The 23019-nt window shown below is 47.9% G+C and overlaps 1 protein-coding gene across 1 annotated transcript in view; it reads right to left on the bottom strand.

Moving 5' to 3' along the window:
- Positions 1-19345, bottom strand: part of GSDME (gasdermin E) — a gene marked incomplete at both ends in the record, with an annotated part of 45149 nt that extends 25804 nt beyond the window's left edge. Inside the window, 2 exons of the mRNA XM_080701152.1 lie at positions 13661-13853; positions 19135-19345. Coding sequence (XP_080557278.1) covers positions 13661-13853; positions 19135-19345 — 404 coding nt within the window. The remainder of the gene's footprint in view (positions 1-13660; positions 13854-19134) is intronic.
- Between the last annotated feature and the right edge of the window lie 3674 nt (positions 19346-23019).

The following is a 23019-nucleotide window of genomic DNA, read 5'->3' as shown; positions in this document are numbered from 1 at the left end:
CTCACTAAGTAGCTGAGGCTGTCCACAAACCACCATCCTCCGGTCTCAGCCTCCCAAATGCTGAGATTACAAGTGTGCGCCACCATGCCCAGCCTATTTTTTATTTTGAAACGAGGTCTCACTGAGTTACGGAGGGTCTCACTAAGTAGCTGAGGCTGGCCACGAACCGTGACCCTCCTGTCTCAGCCTCCTGAATGCTGGGATGACAAGTGTGCGCCACCACGCTTGGCTCCAAACCAGCCGTTTCTAAAGGCTTCTTGCTAGTTCTCTAAATTCCATCTACCGGCAGATCAGTGGAAATTGATTCCGTCGGGTACCGTTAAAGGATCAGCGCACGTCCACTTGAGTGTGCACTTTGGAAGCAGCACCACTGGCTACAGGCCCAGAGCCGAGGCCCAGGCGCCGCCCACCGTCAGGAGCCCGCGCTGACCGCCACTGGAAAGCAATGCGCTGACAGAACCCACGAGAACCCTGGACACTGCTTTAAGCCAATCTTAAAGTATTCAAAAAGAAAAGACCTGGACTACCCCGAGATTCCATCACTTACAGTCCCCACCTCCAGCACCCCCGCCCCAAACACCGGAAGACAAGGGAAACCTCCCCACCAGAGCGCGACTTCCTCCTGCGTCGAATGGCAGCCCAGTCCCCCGGGCTTGCTGGGCCCAGCCTAGTGCCTGCAAGGTCCCGGAGGGGCAGAAGCCGGCCAGGGTGCAGCACGGAGACTAAGGGCGGTAGGCAGCACCCTCATCCTTCGCTGAGCTGTTTTACCCATAAAGAGGGCCAGAGCCTGGGATCCTGTTTCCCAGGACAGTGCTGCCACCTTTTGGAAACTGAATGCTGAACAAATCTAATCACCTTCAGTTGGGAGAGACTTCCCGGAGACGGAGGCGAAGATACCTACCAGGGAAAATGAATTGTTGGCTTTGCAAAACCACCTCTTTCCAATCTTTCCCCCTCCTCAGCACCCCGTCAGGCCCCAAGAAGCCCCAGGAAGGGGTCCGAGTCCCCAGGTACAGACCCAGAACAGTTCGAGGGAGCTGGACCCTGGCTCTGGCCTCCCTCCGAGCAGGAGTCGCCGAGACACAGGGTTCCCCTGGGTGCACCGAGCGAGGAAGCTTCCCGTGTTCCAATGGAACTTGTTTAGTTTATAATCTTGCTCATCTTAAGTGCAATGCTAACCGAATGCGTGAAACAAAAACTCTAAAACCCCTGCAGTGAGGGTTTCCAGGTGAGGATAGAAGAGAGGTTGACAAGCGTAACCACGCCGCCCAGCTAGGAAGCCTGGGTTCATCTCTCACAAAGCCCCGCCTGGCCACAGCTGCAGCCTCCCTCCTGGGCCAGGGCGCCGCCGGCTGGACCCGGAGTCTGCCTTTCACCTCTATTCACCATCCCGCCAGAGCGGCCCAAGGGAGGAAGACAGGCGGGGGCCCTAACAAGGATCAGCTCCCAGGCCAGACGGCTCTGCCCAAGCCACCTCCACTCCTAGCCTAGACATTCATTTCCATTTTCTCCACTTCTAACTCTTTCAAAAGCCAAATTGCAGGAAGGACAAGACCCCAAGCGCCACAAAACACCACACCCAACTCTCACTCACCCCACTTCACTGTTAATTGAGTCCTGACTCCAGACCAGACGCACTAAATCAAGGCCATCACTGTGGTCGCGCTTCTCCACCAAGCGGCCCCTGCTCGTGACAGGTCCTTCAGGGGGACTTCGAGACATTATTCTCATCAGGCACTTTAGAAACTAGCAGCCGTCCACCACGACACAGGAAGCACCGGCTCTGGCTTGAGTGGGCTGCGGAGAATTTATACCACTCGAAGGCACCTGGGCGATGACTTAGCTCTGAGATGGAGAAAGGCTTTCCTCTGATCAACCCAGCAGTGGTTGCTGCCTGGCTGCAGGGGGAAGGATTCTAAGGCTGATCCGGGCTGGGGGCCGGGGAGGGAGCAAGACAGCTGTAATCAATTGGCAATGTCTGCATGGGCACGAGAAGCGGGCGGCCCTGAGCAATGCCGCCAATATGCCTCTGCTTGCGAGATAAGGCGCCCAGAGGTTCCAGAATCCCCTGAGCCGCGTGGCACATTAGTGATGAGACCACGAGCAGGGACGCTCGTCTCCCAGCTGGTCTTAGACCAGTGCTTTTCCCACTACACTGGTTTATGAACCAACAAGAGGAAAGCCGTGCAAACGTATTCAGAGGAAACGCTGCGATACTGCCTGAGCTCATATCAACATCTCCCCAGGAACGGAGATCGGGACGCGAAAAAGAACCAAAGGACGGTGGCCGGCTGGCCTCTGCGAGCATGCTAAGCAAGAATTCCTAGCGAGAGAAACGTAGCATATATCAGCGAGCGAGGCTTTAGTAGCTGAGGATTTCTCCCAAAGGGTTTCGATTTATTGGCTACGGCTGCAGTGAAAAGAGAGGCAAACGTGTGTTCACAGACCAGCTGTGGCATAGAAAAACGAATGCCCTGGGCCTTACTGCATGCTCCCCGGCTCTGCCCTCCTGACAGGTCATGACCTGGGAATGTCCACGCCTTTTGATAACAGTCTTGCCCAGGATCGCGTCCCCCGACCCGGGACCAGGGTGTGCTTTCAGTAACTGTCTCGGAAGCTCGGGATGCGGGAGCTGTTGTCCCTTTTATTCCCCTGTTGACCCCTCCAAGGGGCTGCTTCACCCTTTTAAAATCCACAAGTTCCTTGACAATGAGAGGGAGAGCAGCCGCCCAGACGCCCAGCTGCCACGGGCCCTGCCTGCTCCTCTGCCTGGACACCCCAAACCGGCCACACCGCGAGCATCGGCACCGCCGAGCTCTCCCCAGATCTGCGAGGGTGTCCGGGAGCCCGGGGTGGTCCAGCTTCACCAAGAGTCTTGACTCATCTCTTTGCCAATTCTGTTCATTTCATTTTTCTTATCAGGGATTGGGGCCTGGGAGGCTGAGACAGGAGGATCGCAGATTCGCAGCCAGCCTCAGCTACTTAGGCCCTTTGCAACTCAGTGAGACCCTGTTTCAAATAAAGAATAAAAAATAGGGCTGGGGGTGTAGCTCGGAGGTAGAATGTCCTGGATTCCACCCCCAGGACTGCAAAAGAAAAATAAATAAAGAGACACAAGAATATTTGAACAGAAGAACAGAACATTTGTCTGCCTCTGGATCTTTCTATCTACCATGTGGCTGCCATTTGGGGACCAAGATAACTGGACTATTAGGAGAATATCGGGTAGAGGATGTCAGGGGCTGCAGACAGACACTGAACTTGACATACGCCACGAGATTATCTGGGACCAACACCATTCTGGGCTTCTTTCTCTCCTTTTTCCATCCATTCATCCATCTGTCCATCCATCCATAGACAGTAGGGATTGGACCTAGGAGGGTTCTACCTCTGGGCTGCACCCCCAACCCTACTTAATTTTTTTTTTGAAACAGGATTTCACTAAGTTGCAAAGGGTCTTGCTCAGTTCCTGAGTGCTAAGTACCCTTAGTACAGGGAGTACAGGCATGCGCCACCATGCCTGGCTTTAGGATGTTTTCTTATGTGAGGCTAGAAATATCCTTTGTGGTGGCACACACTTGTAATCCCAGCATTCGGGAGGCTGAGACGGGAGGATCGCGGTTCGTGGACAGCCTCAGCTACTAAGTGAGGCCCTTTGCAACTCAGTGAGACCCTGTTTCAAACTAAAGAATAAAAAATAAGGCTGGGGTTTAGGTGGAAGATAGAATGCCCCTGGGTTCCATCCCTGGATCCCTGATACTGCAAAGCAAAGCAAAACAAAACAGAAATACTCTTTGCAACTAGATCCCCTAACTGGTACGTGAACTTGCTGTCACCTTATCTCACAGTGGGGCAAATGCCTCCAGCGGTCTTTCTACTTTATTGCCCGTGACGGGGCCCCAGAGCCTGGCTGTGAATCTTTGAATCTGAGGCAACCACCAACTGGCTCCTTAGTACCAACCAACGATCTCCATTCCAACCACAAAAGAAGCTCCCCACCGTGTGAGCCAGCGTCCCGTCACCAGGACAAAGACCTGAGCTAAGTCAGCTTACAGGAGGGACGCTTCATTCTGGCGTATGGTTTCAGAGGTTTCAGTCCGTGCTCAATGTGTCTGCTCTGGGCCAGGACGTCATGGCGGGAGTGTGTGGCAAAGGGGCTAGCAGCCAAGAAGTGACAGACAGACAGACAGACAGAGGTTGGGTCCCAATATCTCCTTCAGGGACACATCCTCTGTGACCTAACCACCTCCTACCAGAACCCACTTCCAGAAGGTTCCACCATCTCCCAGGAGTGCCACAGGCTGGGGACCAAGACTAGCACATGAGACTTTGGGGGACACTTTAGATATAAACAGTAGCACCCACACACATCAGAGGTGCTCAACCTAGAGCCGGGGGCAGGAAATCTCCAGAGCTTTCTCCATTTCCAATCTACGTGAGTCTCCCTCATCTGCAGTTCTATTTTCCAAAGTTGTAGCTATCCACAGCCAACTATTGTCCAGCCATACGAAGTGGAAAATTCTGAAGATAAAATATGCCTAAGTTTTAAACTACATACTGTTCTGAGTAGCATGATGCCGTCTTATGTCAAACCACCGGGGATGAATCGTTCTCTGTTCAGTGTGTCCACAGCGTCTACGCTCCGTGCCCATTAGTGACTTTTAGCCATCTCAGTTGTCAGATCCACTATGAGCATCACTACACTTTTGTTCAAGCAACCCTCTTTTGCTTAGCAGTGGCCGCAAACACAAGGAGCGCAATGCTGGACATTCAGATGTGCCAAGGGAAGCCCCCAGAGCGCGCCTTTAAATGAAAAGATGAAAGTTCTCAATTAGGAGGGCAAAAGGCTGCTAAAATCTGCAGCAAGACGAATCTGCTCCCTGTGAAGTTGGGAAGAAGGGGGAAAAATTGTGCTAATTTTGCTGTCAAATTTCGAACTGCAGAAGTTATGGCCACAGTCCATCTGAGTCCTCTGTTATTCATTTCCCTTCACCTCATCGGGTGGCACTGAACCATCTTGAATCATGAGCAGAAGAGTGATGAAGAGACACTACAAGGCTTCCTGGGAGAGGCAACAGGCACAGAACTTTATTAGAGAATTTTATTTAATTAAAATGCTATCAATTAAATTGTAGGATTTAATTATAGGATACTATAATTATTCTATTTTATTATTAGTTATTAATCTCTCTTATTGGGCCTAACTTGTAAATTGAATTTTATGGGGTTTTTTTTTTTTTTTTTTTTTTGTTGTTGTTTTGAGGTACTAGGGATTGAACCAAGGGGCATTCTACCTCCAAGTTACATCTCCAGCCCTATTTTTTATTCTTTATTTTGAAACAGGGTCTTGCTGAGTTGCAGAGGGCCTCACCTGATAGCTGAGGCTGGGTGCAAACCTGCGATCATCCCGTCTCAGCCTCCCAAGTACTGGGATTACAAGTGTGCACCACCACATCCGGCTTACCTTTATCATATGCTTGTATATAGAAAAAACTTAATACATACAAGATCGGGTACTAGCCTGGGTTTCAAGTATCTACTGGGGGTCTTGAGAAATATCCCCCATAGTTAAGAGCATAGTAAGAAAAGCCCCTTTCATTCCCCCCTTCTGTCTCTGTGTCTGTCTCTTGTTGGCTGTGTTCTCCCGCTCTCTCTCTCTCTACACTAATATGACTTCAGGATCGCAAGCCACACCACAGGAAAAAAAAATCAAACTTGGGACCTAAAGCTAACTGCGCATGACTACCAAAATGACAGCGGACCCCCTCCCTGTAACCGCCCCACCTCCAACCACAATGGTCTCTACCACCTTCTCTTAATTACATACCACAACCCAGGGAGAGCAGGGGACATCGACCAAGCAATTATCTACGCTCAGCCTTGTGGGCGGGTAATTAATTAACTCCCTCCAGGTGACGAGATGCAGCAGAGCCAGAAAGATGATCAACAGGATGAAGCGCTGCCAAGAGGCAGATCCCAGCATCAGTGGGAGGGGGGTTCCCATCAAGCCCGCGCTTAGGAGCTATACTGGAAAAAAAGTCATGTGCTTTGTGGGCCTGGCCTTAAGTCCTGAATCCAGCCAAGCTAATTAATTTCTGAATTTGGGGCTCTTCGGATGTAAAATGAAGATAAACCAATTATCCTTCCAGCCATGTCCTGCCTAGATTATTATGATTTTTTTTGGGGGGGGTACTGGGGGTGGAACCCAGGGGCTTTTCTACCTCTGGGTTATACTCCCAGGCCTTTTTTATACTTTATTTGGAAACAGGGTCTCACTAAGTAGCTGAGGCTGGCTTCCACCTTATGCGATCTTCCTGTCTCTGCCTCCCAAGCACTGGGATTACAAGCGTGCACCACCACGCCCAGCCCTAGATTATTATTATCCTTCCAACCAAGTCCTGCCGGTGCTATGCCAAATTTCATTGGCAAATAGAGGCCCTTTCCAGGAGTAACGCAGGGAATCAGGCAGTTACAACAGCCTCCCAGCAGGGAGATCGAGAGGGACAGGGCCCTGGAGGAAGAGGTCCCATCTGAGGCACTTAGGTGAAGTGGGGACGGGAGGCTGTGTGAACCGGAGGCTGAAGGAGGCTGATGGAGGCAAGGTCTGCAGGGGAGAAGGGCCTGGGTATCGGTCCCAGGAACTGAAGTTTGTGGGCCTGGCCTGGAGGATCATGGGGGGAGTAGAGGGGGGAGGGGGAAGGCGGAGCTTCTCGGAGTCCGATGGTGTGCCCCAGCCTATGGTAAGCAAGAACACGGAAGGCCCGGAGAGTCCACTGGAAGGGCCGGGGGCTGCAGTTAAGAGATGGTGGGAGAAAGAACTGGTCGTGAGACAGGGAATTGAGAACTGGTAAGCAACAAACACTGCACACCGCCCGGCGGGGCGTGGACACCTGCTCACTGACTTCCAGCTCCTGACTTACCCCAGCCAACCCACAGCCACACAGGGACCTCAACGCTCCTAAGATGCATCCTTCCCCCTCCCACCCCAGCTCCACACCTCTGAAATCGGGACGGCTTAAAATCGACTGGTGGTGTGGCTTAATCAGTGGTGTTCTCCTTTTAGTGGTACATAAATAATGGTGCCTCTTTAATGGATGCCGTCTGCGGTGTTTATGGGTCTTAGCAGAACCTCAACGTCTCTTCTTGGGACTTAAGTCCTACGTAGGTCCAATAAATAAATCAGTACATCTGAGAGGTAGCTTTCAAAAAGAAAGCTTTTAGTCGCAAAAAGCGAAAGGTCCGATGTTCTCCCTAATATGTGGAAGTAGGGAGAAATGGGACACAACAGGAATTCCAGACAAAGAAGGAGAAACCTTAGATGAGTAAGACCTGACTGAGGGGAGGGGAGGGGAGGAGGGAAATTCCTTAATGTGCATGACATACATTCACATTCACAAGTACATCAAAGCCAGTCACTAAGGTGAACATGAGGAGGAGGGAGGGAGGGACTGGGGCGGGGCCTGGGGCAGGGCTAAGTGAGTGATGCGTGCACGTAAGCCTCTACCAGCCTGTACCTCAACAAGATGCACGATTGCAATGCACCAGTAAATTTAAAAAATAGTAAAAATAAAAGTTATGTTTGTACTATAAAAAATAGTAAAGCTCAGAAGACAATTTCTGCACCAAGACACCAACCTGGGAGCCGATCCTGGGAAGTGTCCCTAGCACATCCATCCCGCCAGCCGAGGAGTTGCTGGTCAGTCGTGTTTACAGTGCAGAAAGCCAGACAAGTTTCCCAGGGCTCACAGCCCCAACAGTTGAGACCAAGAGCGGCTAGATGCGGTGGCGCACACCTGTGATCCCAGCACCTGAGAAGCTGAGATGGAGGATTGCACATTTGAGGCCAGCCCAGAAACCTAGCAAGACCCTGTCTCAAAATATAGTAATGATTATTAGAATAATGGTCATAAAAAGGAGGGTAGCTCCTATTTATGGAGTATAGCTTAAAGGCAGGATGCCCCTGTGTTCAATTCCACAAAAATTAAAAAAAAAGACTAAGAACAAGAGACAAAAGAATTTAGAAAAATTGGCAACTTGGCTGGATTTCAAACAGCACAGAGTGGGTGTTGCCTGGAAAGCTCAGGAAAGACTTCTTTCACAGAGAGTAGATTTGGTAAGGTCTTGGGAGCTTCATAGCTGTATTTTACTATAGAGAATGTGGTCGCTGAGACAAGGCTCCTTATTAAGGTCTTACAGATACTGGGCAAAGGCTTCCTACATCTTGACTTAAGCACCTCCTGTTACAAATAAAACCTGTACCAAGTACAGCCCCTGTGCTTTCCAAATGGTCCGGTGGCAACAGTGGGGCCAGCCCTCCTTGTGGGGGAGCACGGGCTGCTGCCACAATCAAGGACCAGCGTCCCCATGGCTGACACTGCTGGTTGTCCATCATTGAATGACAGACTTCAGAAAAGAGAGCACACGGCGGGCTGTGTCCTTGCGTAGGAAGAAAATGAGCTAAAAGAGGAGACAGCAGAAATACCGCAAGTCAGAAACCCCGAGGACCCTACGTCAAGTCATGTCTGAATCCTGCCCATCTCGGCACACCTGTTCAGACCTCTTCTCCCCAGAGCTCTGCCTTCCCCGGGCTGGGTAGGCAGGATCTATGCTGAGGGAGGGCTAACACTCAGCCACAACTAGTGAGAAGGTGCCCCGCTCCTCACACACGTCTATGTGAGACTCATAATCTCTCGTCTAATTCTGAGGAACACAAATTTCATCTTGCTAATGAAATCCTGGGCAAAAAAGATCGCTCTTAGGTAATAGTTTCAAGAAAATTCTTTTTTTTGTTGTTGTTGTGGAGCTGGGTGTGAGGTGGTAATTACTACTCATTCCTTAATCTGGGCTTCCATGACCAATTTCTTTTATTTCAAAAAATTACCCTAGCCAGGCACAGTGGCACATGCCTGTAATCCTGGTACTTGGGAGGTTGAGACAGGAGAATCACAGGTTGGAGGCGGGTCTCAGCAACTTATGAGAACCTGTTTAGAAATATAAAATTAAAAGAGGACTGTTTCATGGAAACAGGAGATTTGAAGAATAATATAATGAATATACTACTTTACACCCAGCTCAACAAAGGACCTTTTTTAAAAAATCACTACCCCGTTTCAACGTAACTCTGAGGTAGAATGCCCATGGGTTCAATCCCCAGAACTCCCCTCCAAAAGCACACACACACACACACACACACACACACACACACACACACACTCTGCATAAATTTGAGTCATGAGAAATCTCAAAAAAATTGTTACTTTCCATTTTAAAAGGAGTCTTTGACTATGTGACATGACTTACGGTTAGATACAGAATATCCTGAGAAGAGCTCATTCTTAATGTTCAGAGTTGACATAATAAAGTCATGAGGCTGTAATCTCATCAGTGGATGATCCACTGTAATGGATTTGCTGGGCGGCCATCTAGACAGGTGGGTGTGGCTGGAGGTGGCCCTGGGGGCGTGCCTGGGGTGATTTGCCTTGGGGTCCCCTTCTTTGCTTGCTCTCTCTGATGTGAGAGCAGAGCCCTTGCTTTCCCCACAGCCATGCCCTGGGCTCTGCAGACCCCAGCCTCACAACAACTGAACCTGAAATCTCCAAAAATAAATCTTCCTTCCTCTAAGTTGCGTGGTCAGTGGTTTTGTGTTACATCAGTGAGATTCATGACCAAGACAATATCTTAAAGTGCCTTCCATTGAGAACATTCAAGGCAAACCTTGAGAGCTCATTCAAAGAGGTCAGCTCCAGGTATCAGGAAGATCAATTCCCCTGTAATGCCTTCGCACCCAGCAATGCTGAATAAATCTCATATATACGCGCGCTTATTTTTTCTAGGATAGATGAAGTTTATTTTAAGATGTGCACATGTTTCACAGACACTAAACCTAACCCTCTGATTTTTGAGGGCTAAAGTAACTTATATACAGATGATAACTTATCTAAATGACCTAGAATAAAAATGGCTGCAAATAAGCCCATGAGAACACACAGTACTGACGCACCCAAGGCCACCTGTGTGTCAGCAGCACCTTATCTGTCCTGATGAGCTTATGGGAGTCCAAAGACAAAAGATGGCACGGATAAGAATTTATTACTCCAGTGTGAGGTAACAGTGTGAGGTTGGCTGTACCAGTGGCCACCCCAGGATTAGGAGAGTCAAACCTCTCTCCTCTCCTCTCTTTTCCCTGGTAACTCACTTTTTAGCTCGTAGCAACATCACAAGGAAGAGATGATTCTACAATAGGACACCCCTTGGCTTCCTAGGCCTTACATTTATTATTTTTAATTAATTTATTTATTTGCTACCAGGGACTGAACCCAGAACTCTGCACATGCTAAGCATGTGTTCTACCACTGAGCTACATCCCAGCTCTTTTTAATTTTTATTTATTTATTTTATTTTTGTGGTACTGGGGATTGAAGCAGAGGCATTCCACCTCTGAGCTACATGTACAGCCCTAGTTTTTAGTCTTTATTCTGAAACAGAGTCTCACTATGGAGTCAAATAAGTTGCAGAGGGTCTCACTAAGTAGCTGAGGCTGGCCGAGAACCTACCATCTTCCTGTCTTGGTCTTCCTTCCTGGGATTACATGTGTGTTCCACCACGCCCAGTTTAATTTTTTTTTTTTAATTTTAAAACCAGGCCTTCTTAAGTTGCTGAGGTTGGCCTTGAACTTGCAATCCTCCAGATTCAGCCTCCCAAGTACTGGGATCACAGGCATGCACCACCAGGTCCAGCAACATTTATTCTTTCTCACACTCCTGGGGTCTCCATTCCCAGGCCATCCCTTCCCCCATCACCTCTGCAGTTAATAGGATTGCTAGAGTTCCCAGGTGATCTCACCCCCGTACCCAGGTACCACAGGTGAGCAGCTAGCTCTCCCGTGTGTCTGCTCATGGCATCTTCCGCTGTGTCCACCCACACCAGGCTTCCTCCCAGGGAACTCCGGATTCAGACCTCAGCTTTTACGTTCCATGTTGTCATTTTAATAGCTTTTCCCTCTGACCATTTCTTTTCTTCACTATTACTTTAAGCATGAGTTAGAGGACAGAATGGAAGGCGAGGAGGCAGGAAATCCTGGGTCGAATCCCAGCTCTGGCACCCAAATGGAGCTCTGTGCCTGGAAACAAGTGACCTCGCTTTCCTGAGCGTCGGCTCCCTCACATGTGAGAGGAGACAGCTGTGCAGAGGAACCTGAGATGATGTCTATAAATTACCTGGCACACAGTGATGCCCTGGGTCCTCCTTTCCTTCCCCACCCTATTTCCCCACTTAAAACTTCTGCCTCTAGTATCCTTTGTGCTAGTCCCAGACCCTCCCCATCTGCCCCTGTGGGCACTGGCTCCGACACCTAAACCACCAAGAGCGTTTTAAAATGCGCGCTGGGGAATTCGAGCACACAGCACTGCTCAACTATGGTTCTTGGAATAGAAATAACCAGGCCGCAAAACACAGCCAAAGGGGGGCTGTGTAAACACCGAGGAAACAAAGAAGAGGCCTGACTTCCCAGCCATTCCGTTCTCTTTCCCCAGTAGACACTGACACCAGATGGAGCAAAAGAAAGTACAGAGCACCCCTTAACATTTTAATTTTAGACAAACCAACGCTCTTTCGGCATGTTCCAGGGTGGTGGTAGAGAATGAAAAGGCCTCTCAAGAAAAGCAGTAGGAGCTGGGCATGGTGGTGCATGCTTGTAATCCCAGCATTCAGGAGGCTGAGACAGGAGGATCACAGTTCGCAGACAGCCTCGGCTACTTAGTGAGGCCCTTTGCAACTCAGTGAGACTCTGTTTAAAAATAAAGAATAAAAAATAGGGCTGGGGGTGTAGGATGGAGGTAGAATGCTTCTGGGTTTCATCCCCAGTACTGCAAAAATAAATAAATAAATAAATAAAAAAGCAAGCAAGCAAGCAATAAAGAAAGGTAATAAAGATTGTGACTGCCAGAGATAGAGGTGACTGTACCCAAAAGTTCTCTTAGCCAAGGGCATTCTGGGTGGCACCTGGAAAGCCCCTGGGCATTAGATGTCACCAGAGAGGTACACAGATTTCCAAGACAACACTACTCAGTTTGTACAGAACCCACCAGCAGATGCCTGATACATATGTTCTCTGGTATTGTATTCAATTCATTACTTTTTAAACGTAATTTTATCTAATGGGCATGAATTTTACAATCCCAAGAACCCTGAAAAAGGGAAGATAAGCCACCCATATTTAGACACAAGTAAGTTTTCTCCTAATTCATTTGGATTTAAGTTTTCTGTCTTCAAAGGGGGAAAAGGCGCTAAAATTACACACTGAAAATGCACATATGGTACTCTATAAACTGAAATATCACGCAGTTGGATTACTGCAAAAACTTCTCAGTTGGACTCCCGGCTTCTGTCCATCCAAGTCTCTTCCTAACCCAGTGACCAGAAATACGCTTCTAGAAAAGAAGTCAGATCCTGCTCAGCGTCCTCCAGGGGCTTCCCAGCTCGCTCTGAGTGACAGCTGAGGCCCATCCAGTGGCCTCTGAGGTCCCTGGAGCCCTGGGTCCCCTGCACCTTCCTCACTTCCTTGGCTGTAGCTGCCCTGGCCACTATGCACAGCACCCTGGACTGGGGCACCCCACTCTCTTCCTCCTGCCTCCCTCTCTTAGCAATTGGTCCTAGTGCTGACCCCTTCAAATGCCTCCCCGGCCACGCTGTGTCCAGCTATCGCCCCTCTCCTAGCACACCCGCCATCTTTCTCCGATACTGTTTTCTCCACACATTCTAATCAACCACGGCATGCTTTACTTAGATATTTTGTGTCTCTACCCACTAGATTGTGGGACAGAAATTATGGGCTTCTGTTCACTACTGCATCCTTGGTGCGGAGACCAGCACTGTGAAACGTAGTGTGCACTCAGTAAAACCACTCACTGAATGCCAAATAAGCCACAAGGTACAAATAAAGATGAAGCCGGGCGTGGTGGCGCACGCTTGTAATCCCCGCGCTTGGGAGGCAGGGACAGGAGGATCGCGCAGGTTTGAAGCCAGCCGCGCTGGCTTAAGAGACCCTGTTTCCAACTAAAAAAATATAAAATAGGTCTGGGAGTGTAGCCCAGAGGTAGATGGGTTTCCAGGAACCCCAGTAACACCAAATAATAATAATAATAATAATAATAATAATAATAATAATAATAATATAATGAGCTACCCTGGGGCAAAAGTATTTACCAAAAGCCGAATAAATAAGATATGGAGTTTTCTTTAAGATGTCAAAGTTGAAAAGCTGTTTCTCCCCTGAAGCCCCACTGCCTGGTATCTTCTTCACCCCAACAGAAAAGTAGAAAGAGCTACACGGGCCTGTGGTCTTCCTGCCTCTGTCATTAATATTCAAAAAACACAGGACATGGGCTTTTCATAAATCACATTATTGAAAAACAGCACGTATTTGCCAGAAATAACATCCTTTCCAAGTGCTTCCAGGTTTCTACCCTCAGGCTAAGAACAGTCAAGAAATTCTAGAACAAAGCCCGTGCTCCCCGTGAAGTTTCGGCACCACAGGCTTAGACAAACATCTGTCAACTGACCCATCTGCGTGCATCGCTCACCCTTTTAGCAAAGGTTCCCTGGAAGAGCCTTTAACTGTGAGTCCTGTCAGACCCAAAGAGCCAAGCGGAGCCGCCGGTACCTGTCCGTGGAGTCCCTGATGAGCTGCTGCAGGTCCAGCTCCTGCTTCCGCAGCGTGCCGAACGAAGACTGACTCTCCACCAGGCCTTTGCTCCCGAGCTTCAGCTGGACCTTCCCCAGAGCCGTCTCGATGGCCCCGCTCACGTGGTTTTCAAACTTGCCCTCGTATTTCACAAAGTCCGACTCCACGACCACTGAAAGAGCGAGGCAGAGGATAAAGCCTCGGCGCTCAGGTCAGGAGCTGCCCGCTCCTCCCGGGCCCTTGGGAACCTGCTGCCGGCCGCCAGGGCTCAGCTAAGGGCACAGCCGGCGGCCGCGTGGTGCGGGAGGGCCAAGGGAAAGGGAGTCGGTGCTTTTTCTTCTTCTTTTTTTCTTTCTTTTCTTTTTTTTTTTTTTTGCAGTGCTGAGAATGCAACCCAGGGGCATTCGACCTCCGAGCTCTTCTTTATTTTGAAACAGGGTCTCACTGAATTGCAAAGAGCCTCACTATGGAGCTGAGGCTGTTCGCGAACCTGTGATCCTCCTGTCTCAGCCTCCCAAATGCTGGGATTACAAGCGTGCGCCACCACGCCCGGCCTGATTGGTGCTTCTGAGCGCTGACCTAGCACAGGCAGGGCCGGGGCTTCCCTGCATCTCTGTCTTGTCAGTTTTCAATCCCAATATAAATCCAGAAAAGTGCACAAAAAAGTATCTGTCCAGTTTAGCAAATCACTTCAAAGTGAACATCTATTGAACTGCTATCCAGTGAAGAAACAGAACTTTGTTTTTGTGGTACTGGGATTACAAGTGTGTTCCACCACGCCCGGCTTAATTTTTTTATTTTTAATTTAAAACCAAGTTGTCTTAAGTTGCTGTGGCTGGCCTTGAACTCGCAATCCTCCTGATTCAGCCTCCCAAGTACTGGGATTACAGGGGCATTCTACCTCTGAACTATTCCCCCAGTCTTGTTTTTTATTTTTTATTTTGAAACAGGGTCTAAGTAGCCGAGGCTGGTCTTAAACCTGCAATCCTCCTATCTCAGCCTCCCAAGGCCTGGGATTACAAGGGTGCACCACCACACCTTCTCAAAGCAAAATGTTTTAAAGGTGTGCTCTACCACGTGAAGACTGCAAAGGGGCAAAGGGGTGACACTTCATCTGCCCCCTACCACGCGCTCCTGGCCTGCCTTAGGATCTGGCAGGTCACAGCCACCTGTGCCTGTTCTCAACACTTGTCTACGCACCTTCAGTCTTGAAGAACATTGCCCCGGCCCTCATTACCATCTCGCATTACATAATTCCCTTGTTCTGTTTACATTTTTTCTATGTGACCTCTAGCCAGTCACTCAATTCCTTATCACTGTCTTCCTGATAAAGTCAGCTGGATATACCGTGGCCGCTCAGTCACCATCCTGGGGCACCCACACTCCCAGCTCGTCCTGCCTCCTTCCTGGCTTCCCCAACACTAAGGATCTGCCACCACCCCATGATGTCCCAACTTTAATCAGGTCAACTTGGAACTGCCATGCTCTCATCCAGACGTTTCCACATGACTGCTATTCCAGTGTCTTCAAGAACTCCAGACGTTTCCACATGACTGCTATTCCAGTGTCTTCAAGAACTGCCCTTGTGAGCGGGGCATGGTGGCGCACGCTTATAATCCCAGCATTCAGGAGGCTGAGACAAGAGGATTGTGGTTCGCATGGACAGCCTCAGCTACTTAGTGAGACCCTTTGCAACTCCATGAGACTCTGTTTAAAAATAAAGACTAAAAAAATAGGGCTAGGGTTTAGCTCAGAGATAGAATGATCCTGGTTTCCATCCCCAGTAACACACACACACACACACACACACACACACACACACACACTCCTCTTGTAGTCAGGCATGGTGGGGCACACTTATAATCCTAGTACCTGGGAGGCTGAGGCAGAAGAATCTTAGGTACAGAGCCAGCCTCAGCAATTTAGTGAGGCCCTCTGCAACTTACTGAGACCCTGTTTCAAAATTTAAAAAATATATATATATGGCTGGGGGGATAGCTCAGGAGTAGGATGCCCCTGGGTTCAATTCCCAGTACTACCACCACCACAACAAAAACACCTCCTCCTAAACTGGGCGTGGTCACACATGCTTGTAATTCCAGTATTTGGGAGGGTGAGAAAGGAGGATCCCTCAGGTTGAAGCTACTTAGGGAGGCTCTCAGCAATTTACTGAGACCCTGTTTCCAAATGAAAAAATATAAAATAGGTCTGGGAATGTAGCCCAGAGGTAGAAGGTCCCTGGGTTCCACCCTTAGTACCATTAAAAAAAAAAAAATCCCCTTGAGCCAGGCATGCAATGGGCACACCTGTAATCCCAGTAACTGCAAGGCTAACATAGGAGGATCACAGGTTCAAGGCCAGTCTCAGCAACTTAGTGATACTCTGCTTTATAATAAAAAGGGTTGGGGATGTAGCTCAGAGGTTGGGTGTCCTTTTAGTTCGATCCCCAATAGCACAGAAACAAACAAGCAAACAGACAAGTTCTACCAGACCATGAATCAATTCTCTGCTTGCTTGGGCAATGGAGCTGGCTGAAGAGAGGACTGGCAGGTGTGTTTTCTGGAAGAAAATTTTAAAACTATTTGTAAACCCAAATGACCTCCTCTATCTCTTTTCCCCTTTAATAGAGATGCAATCTCAAAATTAGAAAACCTTAGGGCTGAAAGAGGACTTGAGACACCTTTCCTCCCAGTTATTAAGAGTAGGTGATACTTTCACATATCACCATGTGGCCAGGTCAGAAAGTAAGACAGACATATTACCAAGTCTTCAAACACTTCCCAGCCTCTGATTCAGTAATTTATTTCTAGGAATCCATGCTAAACCAGGCATGGTGATGCACACCTGTAATCCCAATACTTGGGAGGCTGAGAGAGGGTGATTGGGAGGACCACAGGTTCAAGGCCAGCCTCGGCAACTTAGAAAAGTCCTGTTTCAAAAATAAAAAATAGCCGGGCGTGGTGGTGCACGCTTGTAATCCCCGCACTTGGGAGGCTGAGACAGGAGGATCGCATGGTTTTGAAGCCAGCCTCAGCTACTTAGTGAGGCTTTCAGCAACTTAGTGAGACCCTGTTTCCAAATAAAATATATATATTTTAAAAAAAGGTCTGCGAGTATAGCCCAGAGGTAGAAAGCCTCTGGGTTCCACCCCCAGTATCACAAAAATAAAAAATAACGGCCACGGTGGCACACACTTGTAATCGCAGCATTTGAGAGGCTGAGACAGGGGGATCGTGGTTCGAGGACAGTCTCAGCTACTACTTAGTGAGGCTCTTACAACTCAGTGAGACCCTGTTTCAAAATAAAGAATAAAAAAATAGGGCTGGGGGTGTAGCTCAAAGGTAGACTACCTCTGGGTTTCATCCCCAGTAAATCAAAATAATAATAATAATATAAAAAATAAAATAGGGCTGGGAGTGTAGCTCAGAGGTAGAATGCCCTTGGGTTCAATCCTTAGTTCACACAGAAAATAAATAAATCCATGTTAAAATGATTGCTTAAAAAAACAACCAAAAGATGTTCATTAGAGCCATATTTCTTAAGCACTAAATTGAAATGCTTAAGCAAATTAGTGTGCACAGACCCAAAAGAATATGTGCTTGTAGAAAATGGTAATAAAAATATTTAAACCCATAGAGGAAATTAACATAAGGCCAAATATAAAGTAAACAAGTAATATATAAAAGTTATATAAAGTATAATTCTAATTCTGTTTTTAAGAAGTTAGATGCAAAAACCAGACACAGTGGCACACGAACGCAGTCCCAGCTACTCGGGAGGCTGAGACAGGAACGTCTCTTCAGCCCAGGAGTTCCAGGCCAGCCTGGGCAACGTAGCCAGATTCTTGTCTCCAAAAAATAAAATAAATTTTTAGAAAATTAGTCGCAATCTGGGCAAAGTGGCACACTCCTGTAACCTCGTTCTTAGGAGGCTAAGGCAGGAATGGCACGTGTTTGAGCACCGTGTGTCATAACTTGGCGAGAGCCTGTTTCAAAATAAAAAATAAACCTATCAAAGTCCATCACTAAGCCAAACATGAGAAGGAGGGGGAGAGGGATTAGGGTGGGAATTGGGGAAGGGCTAATTGGGTGACGTGTGCATGTACGCCTCTACCATCTTGTACCCCATTAAGATGTAAGACTACAATACAATGCACCAATAAAAAAATAAAAATAAAATAAGTAGGATAAAAAAAATAAAAGGTAAAATAGAGCTGGAACATAGATAAGAGGCAGAAAGCCCCTGGGTACAACCCCCAGGACCACACACACACACACACACACACACACACACAGGGGAAAAGATTCAGTCCAAGTGTTAATGGAAATTAACAGGTGATGGTAGAATTTTCATTTATTTGTTCCTTCGGCATTTGTATTTCATAAACACAGTCATGTGTTCCTTAATGACAGGGACAAGTTCTGAGAAAAAAAAAAATCATGGAATCTTTTTTACAAACAAAGATGGCTAAGATACCACTAGGCAATAGATTGTGTAGAGACCACCATCGTTTATGCAGCCCACCATTGTAAAAAAAAATTGTGTGTGTGTGTGTGTGTGTGTGTGTGTGTGTGTGTGTGTATGTGACTTGTGATAGAACCAGGGGCATTCCACCTCTGAGCTATGCCCCCAGCCCTATTTTATTATTTTATTTTGAAATAATAAAATTATTATTTCCAGTTGCTGAGGCTGGCTGCAAAGCTGTGACCTTCCTGTCTCAGCCTCCCAAGTACTAGGCTTACAAGCATGTGCCCCCACACCGGCTCATAACCAAGATATCAGACAAGACCTAGCTAGGCTACAGTCGTGTGCCCAGTCCATCTGTGCAGCCGGTCTACTGACAGCTTGCAAGGGCCCCCCTCATCTTCTTTTTTTGTTGCACAGGTAGACAAACTGATAAAGTCCAGGCGCTCCATCCATTGGGACTAGTGAAAGGTAAACCACATGGCCCCAGTCTGTGTCCAATCTACTCCCACTAGTCACTGTAAAAGCTGAGCAAATCCCCTGCCCCTCTTCAGACATTTTTGGAGCAGCATGGAAACCTGCCTGTGCTCCCAGAAAGCATCATTACAGGAGTGATAACTCACCACCCTTTTGGTGGGTGTGTGGCATCCACAATCTCAACACCAAACCAAATTTTGGGTGGGGGATCCACCCAAATCCCATCCACTCCACATCCCATCATGTGGCATGGCAACACCACCTAAATGTGCGTAACCAACTTTTATACCAAAACTGAATTCCTATTTTTAAAGGATGAAGCTATAACTTTTCATGTAAGGCCTGCAGAATTTTGTTCATTTTTAAGAAAGTTTTTTTTTTTTTTAAGACAGCAGGCAACGAGAAGAAAGAATTTATTACCAGGCATCACCTTAGTCCCAGACAACCCATGTCTAGAAGAAGATCCATCTTCTGTCTGAGACTAATTATAGAATATACCCAAAGAAACATACCTGGACTCAGAAATTGATCTTCTGTGAGCACATCTCCAAGGGTAACGGATAAAAACTGGTACTTGGGTTTCTGCCAGCACCAGTATCTCTTCTTTTTAGACACCAGACTTAGAAGTTGTAATTTATCCGAGTCATTCAAGTTAGATACTGAAATCAGGTTACCACTAGTATCAACTTCTTTAAGAAAATTTCTTGTTGCTTTGGCAAACATGTTAAGGGCTTCAAATTACCTGCAAAAATAAGGTTATCCTAAAATCAAACACAAAGTTATTATTTATCTTTTTTCACTAAAATTGTCACATCTATTCCTAGCCTTAACAATGGATATAAAAGAGTACTTTTTCTTTAGGAAACCTCTGACTTTGAGTTCAGTTGATGATAAAGAAATTAAATCAAAATATTGAAAGTAAATACATTTATCAGTCAGGATAGGCTAGGTTATGCTTCAGAAACAAACAACCCCCAAATCTTAATAGCGTATAACAAAGAAGATTTATTTGTTGCTCATAATGCGTATCAATAAAGGGGGGCAGGAAAGCTTTGATTTTGTAGTCTTTCAAGGATCCAGACCAGGGAAATGCCACCATCTTGGACACCATCAGTCATTATCTAGTAGCAAGGAAAGTTCTGGAAGGTATATACCCGCAATTAAATGCTGCGGCCCAACAGGGACTCCTGGCACATTCACTTACAATTTACCAGAACTAGTCCCATAGCTTCAGTCCACTATGAGGGTCAAGAAATACAACCCTATCAAGAATCTAGAAGGCGAAGAGCTAGGAATATTTGTTGAACAATACATGATGGCAGATCCAACTAACCTCTGATTAAAAATATTTTTTTAAAAATTGCATCTGTACCGACCATGTACAGACTGCATTTTTTGGTCATTATTCCCTACATGATACAGCTCAACAACTACTTACGTGGCATTTACTTTGCGGTGTTGACAGTGATCTCTAGTGATTTAAAGCATACTGGAGGAGGTGTGTAGGTTAATGCAAGTCCTGCACCATGTCACGTATGGGATTTGAGCACCGCAGGACTCGAATGTGTGACACCTAGGGACAGCGGTTCTTTGAAAAGTCAAAGGTGACTCTTCTCTACGCTATGTGACCTCTCCTGCTCGGAAAGGAAGAGTAGTTAGCTTTTTAACCCTGAGATAAAGGCATAGTCACATTTCTGCTGGAATGAAAAAGAAGAAACACTAGAAGACAGAAAAGTGCTATGTTCCATGGAAGAAGTCCTCAGATTGCAGGCGTGTGCCACTATACCCCAGTTAGCAAAGTCTTTACCTGCCTGCCAGCTGGCTTCTTAGAAGAGAGCAGACGCATAGCTGAGAGTGCCCACGTGCCTGAGGTAAGGCTGTCCTGACTCTCAGACAAGACACCTGGAGAGGAGGGACCGAGGAAGCTAGCTGATGCTCGCAGGCGGAAAATCACACAGCCACCTGGGGCCACTGGCTTGTGAGAGCAACTTCTCCAAAGTAGCCTCCAAGGTCATAAAGACATGAGAAAAAATCAATAACCTCTGTTAAGACTGAATCAGAGTCACAGAAAAACCTAATCTCTATAGAAACACCCAGCCTTTATAGAAACACCTAGCTCCTATAGAAACACCCAGCCTTTATAGAAACACCTGTCCTCTGTAGAATCACCTAGGCTTTGACTGCAAGGGATCCAGTCTGTCTCACATCTCATCCTGTATTCTTCTTCAGAGGGGATCTGGACCTCTCCAGCATGGTTCTAGGGAGGAAACTCCATATCAGGTGCTCTGGGTAAAGACTGCAGCGGGCTCTGAGTTCCTGCTGCATGCCCAGCAGTGGGCTTACCGCTTTGGACACGCTTCACAACATCCCTCCGAGGCAGACATCGTCTACCCTGTACAGATCTGAATCTGAAGTTTAAAGACTTTACTTAGCCGGGCGTGGTGGCGCACTCTTGTAATCCCCACGCTTGGGAGGCGGAGACAGGAGGATTGCACAGTTCAAAGCCAGCCTCAGCTACTTAGTGAGGCTCTCAGCAACTTAGTGAGACCTTGTTTCTAAATAAAATATAACATATGTCTGGGAGTATAGCCCAGAGGTAGAAAGGCCCTTGGGTTCTACCCCCAGTATAACACACACACACACACACACACACACACACACACACACACACAAGACATTACTTAACCTCCCCCAAGATCTTGAGAAACAGAGAAGCAACCGTGACTTGGGGTAACTGGCCCAGCCTGGCTTCTCCTGCTGAACGTGAACCCTGGCACGGGACATCACCGTCAGGAAAGGCCACCCTGTGATCATGAATCAAGACAAAACAAGACCCCCCTGTGACCAAACATGAACACTGTCCAAACCGCAAAAATGGCCTCCCCCAGGCCCAGCTAATGAACGTCGGCCGCTTCTTGCCAGACACAGCAAGAAGCCGTGCTCAGCTTCCATGCCTCCCTCTCGCCTCCTCCCCGGGAAGACAAGATGCACGGGAAGACAAGATGCACGAAGGCGGCCGTCACAGGATCTTCTCCACTTCCCGGCAGCTTCTAATCCGGCAGCTTCTAATCCAGGGCAAAACCCTGTTTCCTTCAACTCTCCTTCCCAAAGCACCTGCCACAAGTCCGAGTCTTCCTTGCAGCAAGTATCAAGAAACCATTGTGTCCAAACTCCTGACGCTTCTGACCACAGGCTTTGGACGTCACGACCCACCAGGTCCACCTGACGCCAGCCTTGACCTCCCTGCTCTGCGATTCCTGTTCTGCTGCTTCTTTTTAAATTCAGGTCACACATGATTTATTCATGTGTGTGTGTGTGTGTGTGTGTGTGTGTGTGTGTGTGTGTATTAAGGTACTGGGGATGGCACCCAGGGGCATTCTACCTCTGAGCTGCACCCTCAGCCCTATTTTTTATTCTTTATTTTGAAACAGTCTCAGTGAGTTGCAAAGGGCCTCATTTAGTAGCTGCAGCTGTCTGAGAACTGGGATCCTCCTGTCTCAGCCTCCTGAGCGCTGGGATTGCAAGTGTGCAAGTGTGCACCACCATGCCCAGCTCAAGGATTCATTTCTTAAAGTAAGAAGCTGTTTGAACTTCAGCAGATGGTGGGACCCAAAGTCCCTGCCAGGCTCTCAGATCATCCTTTCTCCTCCCTGAAGAAAGGAGACATTGCTGCTCTGTGTCCTGGTCTCTTTGTTAACAACTTCAGCACATCTCGAGTTATTTTTAGTTTTCCAAATAAATTAAAATTGAGTCTTTTGAATTAAAACAGGTGTCAAATTTTATATCTTCTGGTATTTACAATCTAGTACCTGAGAACTTTTTTTTTTTTTTTTTTTTTTTTTTTTTTTGCAGTACTGGGGATTGAACCCAGGGGGAGAGGGAGAGAGGGGGAGAAAGAGAGGAGAGAGGAGAGGGGAGGGGAGGGGAAGGGAGGGGAAGGGAGGGGAGGGGGAGAGGGAGAGAGAGGGAGAGAGGCAGAGACAGAGAGACAGAGAGAACCTTCCTCTTTTAGCAGGCAAGCCTAGGACCCCACCCCTTCTCTCTGAAATCACTGCTGAACTCCCAGCAGTTTTCCTTTATATAGAATGGACGTTCTCTGATTGTCCCCCCTCCCTGGCTCTGACCGCTGGGTTCTTGGGCGCCTGGTTCCAAGACCTCCGCCCCTTTTACGCCCGGTGCCTGGGTGGGTGGCTCCTCTCCTGGCTCTCTCCGACAGGGTCGGGGTCCCCACACCCGGGGCAGTCAGTTCCCGGCCACCGAGCTCGGGGGCCGCTATAACCCAGCCTAAGTGGTGGGGACTCGCTCCTGGCCAGAGAGACCCAACCCCACGTGGGCTCCACCTCCCCTCCCGCCACAAGCTCTCAGCACCCCAGGGACACCCCAAAAGACCAACAAGA

The sequence above is a fragment of the Muscardinus avellanarius genome, assembly GCF_963383645.1.
Source record: "Muscardinus avellanarius genome assembly, chromosome: 9".
In the NCBI taxonomy this organism is placed as follows: Eukaryota; Metazoa; Chordata; class Mammalia; order Rodentia; family Gliridae; genus Muscardinus; species Muscardinus avellanarius.
The sequence above is the reverse complement of the archived record's forward strand: the minus strand, read 5'-3'. Positions and strand labels throughout refer to the sequence as shown.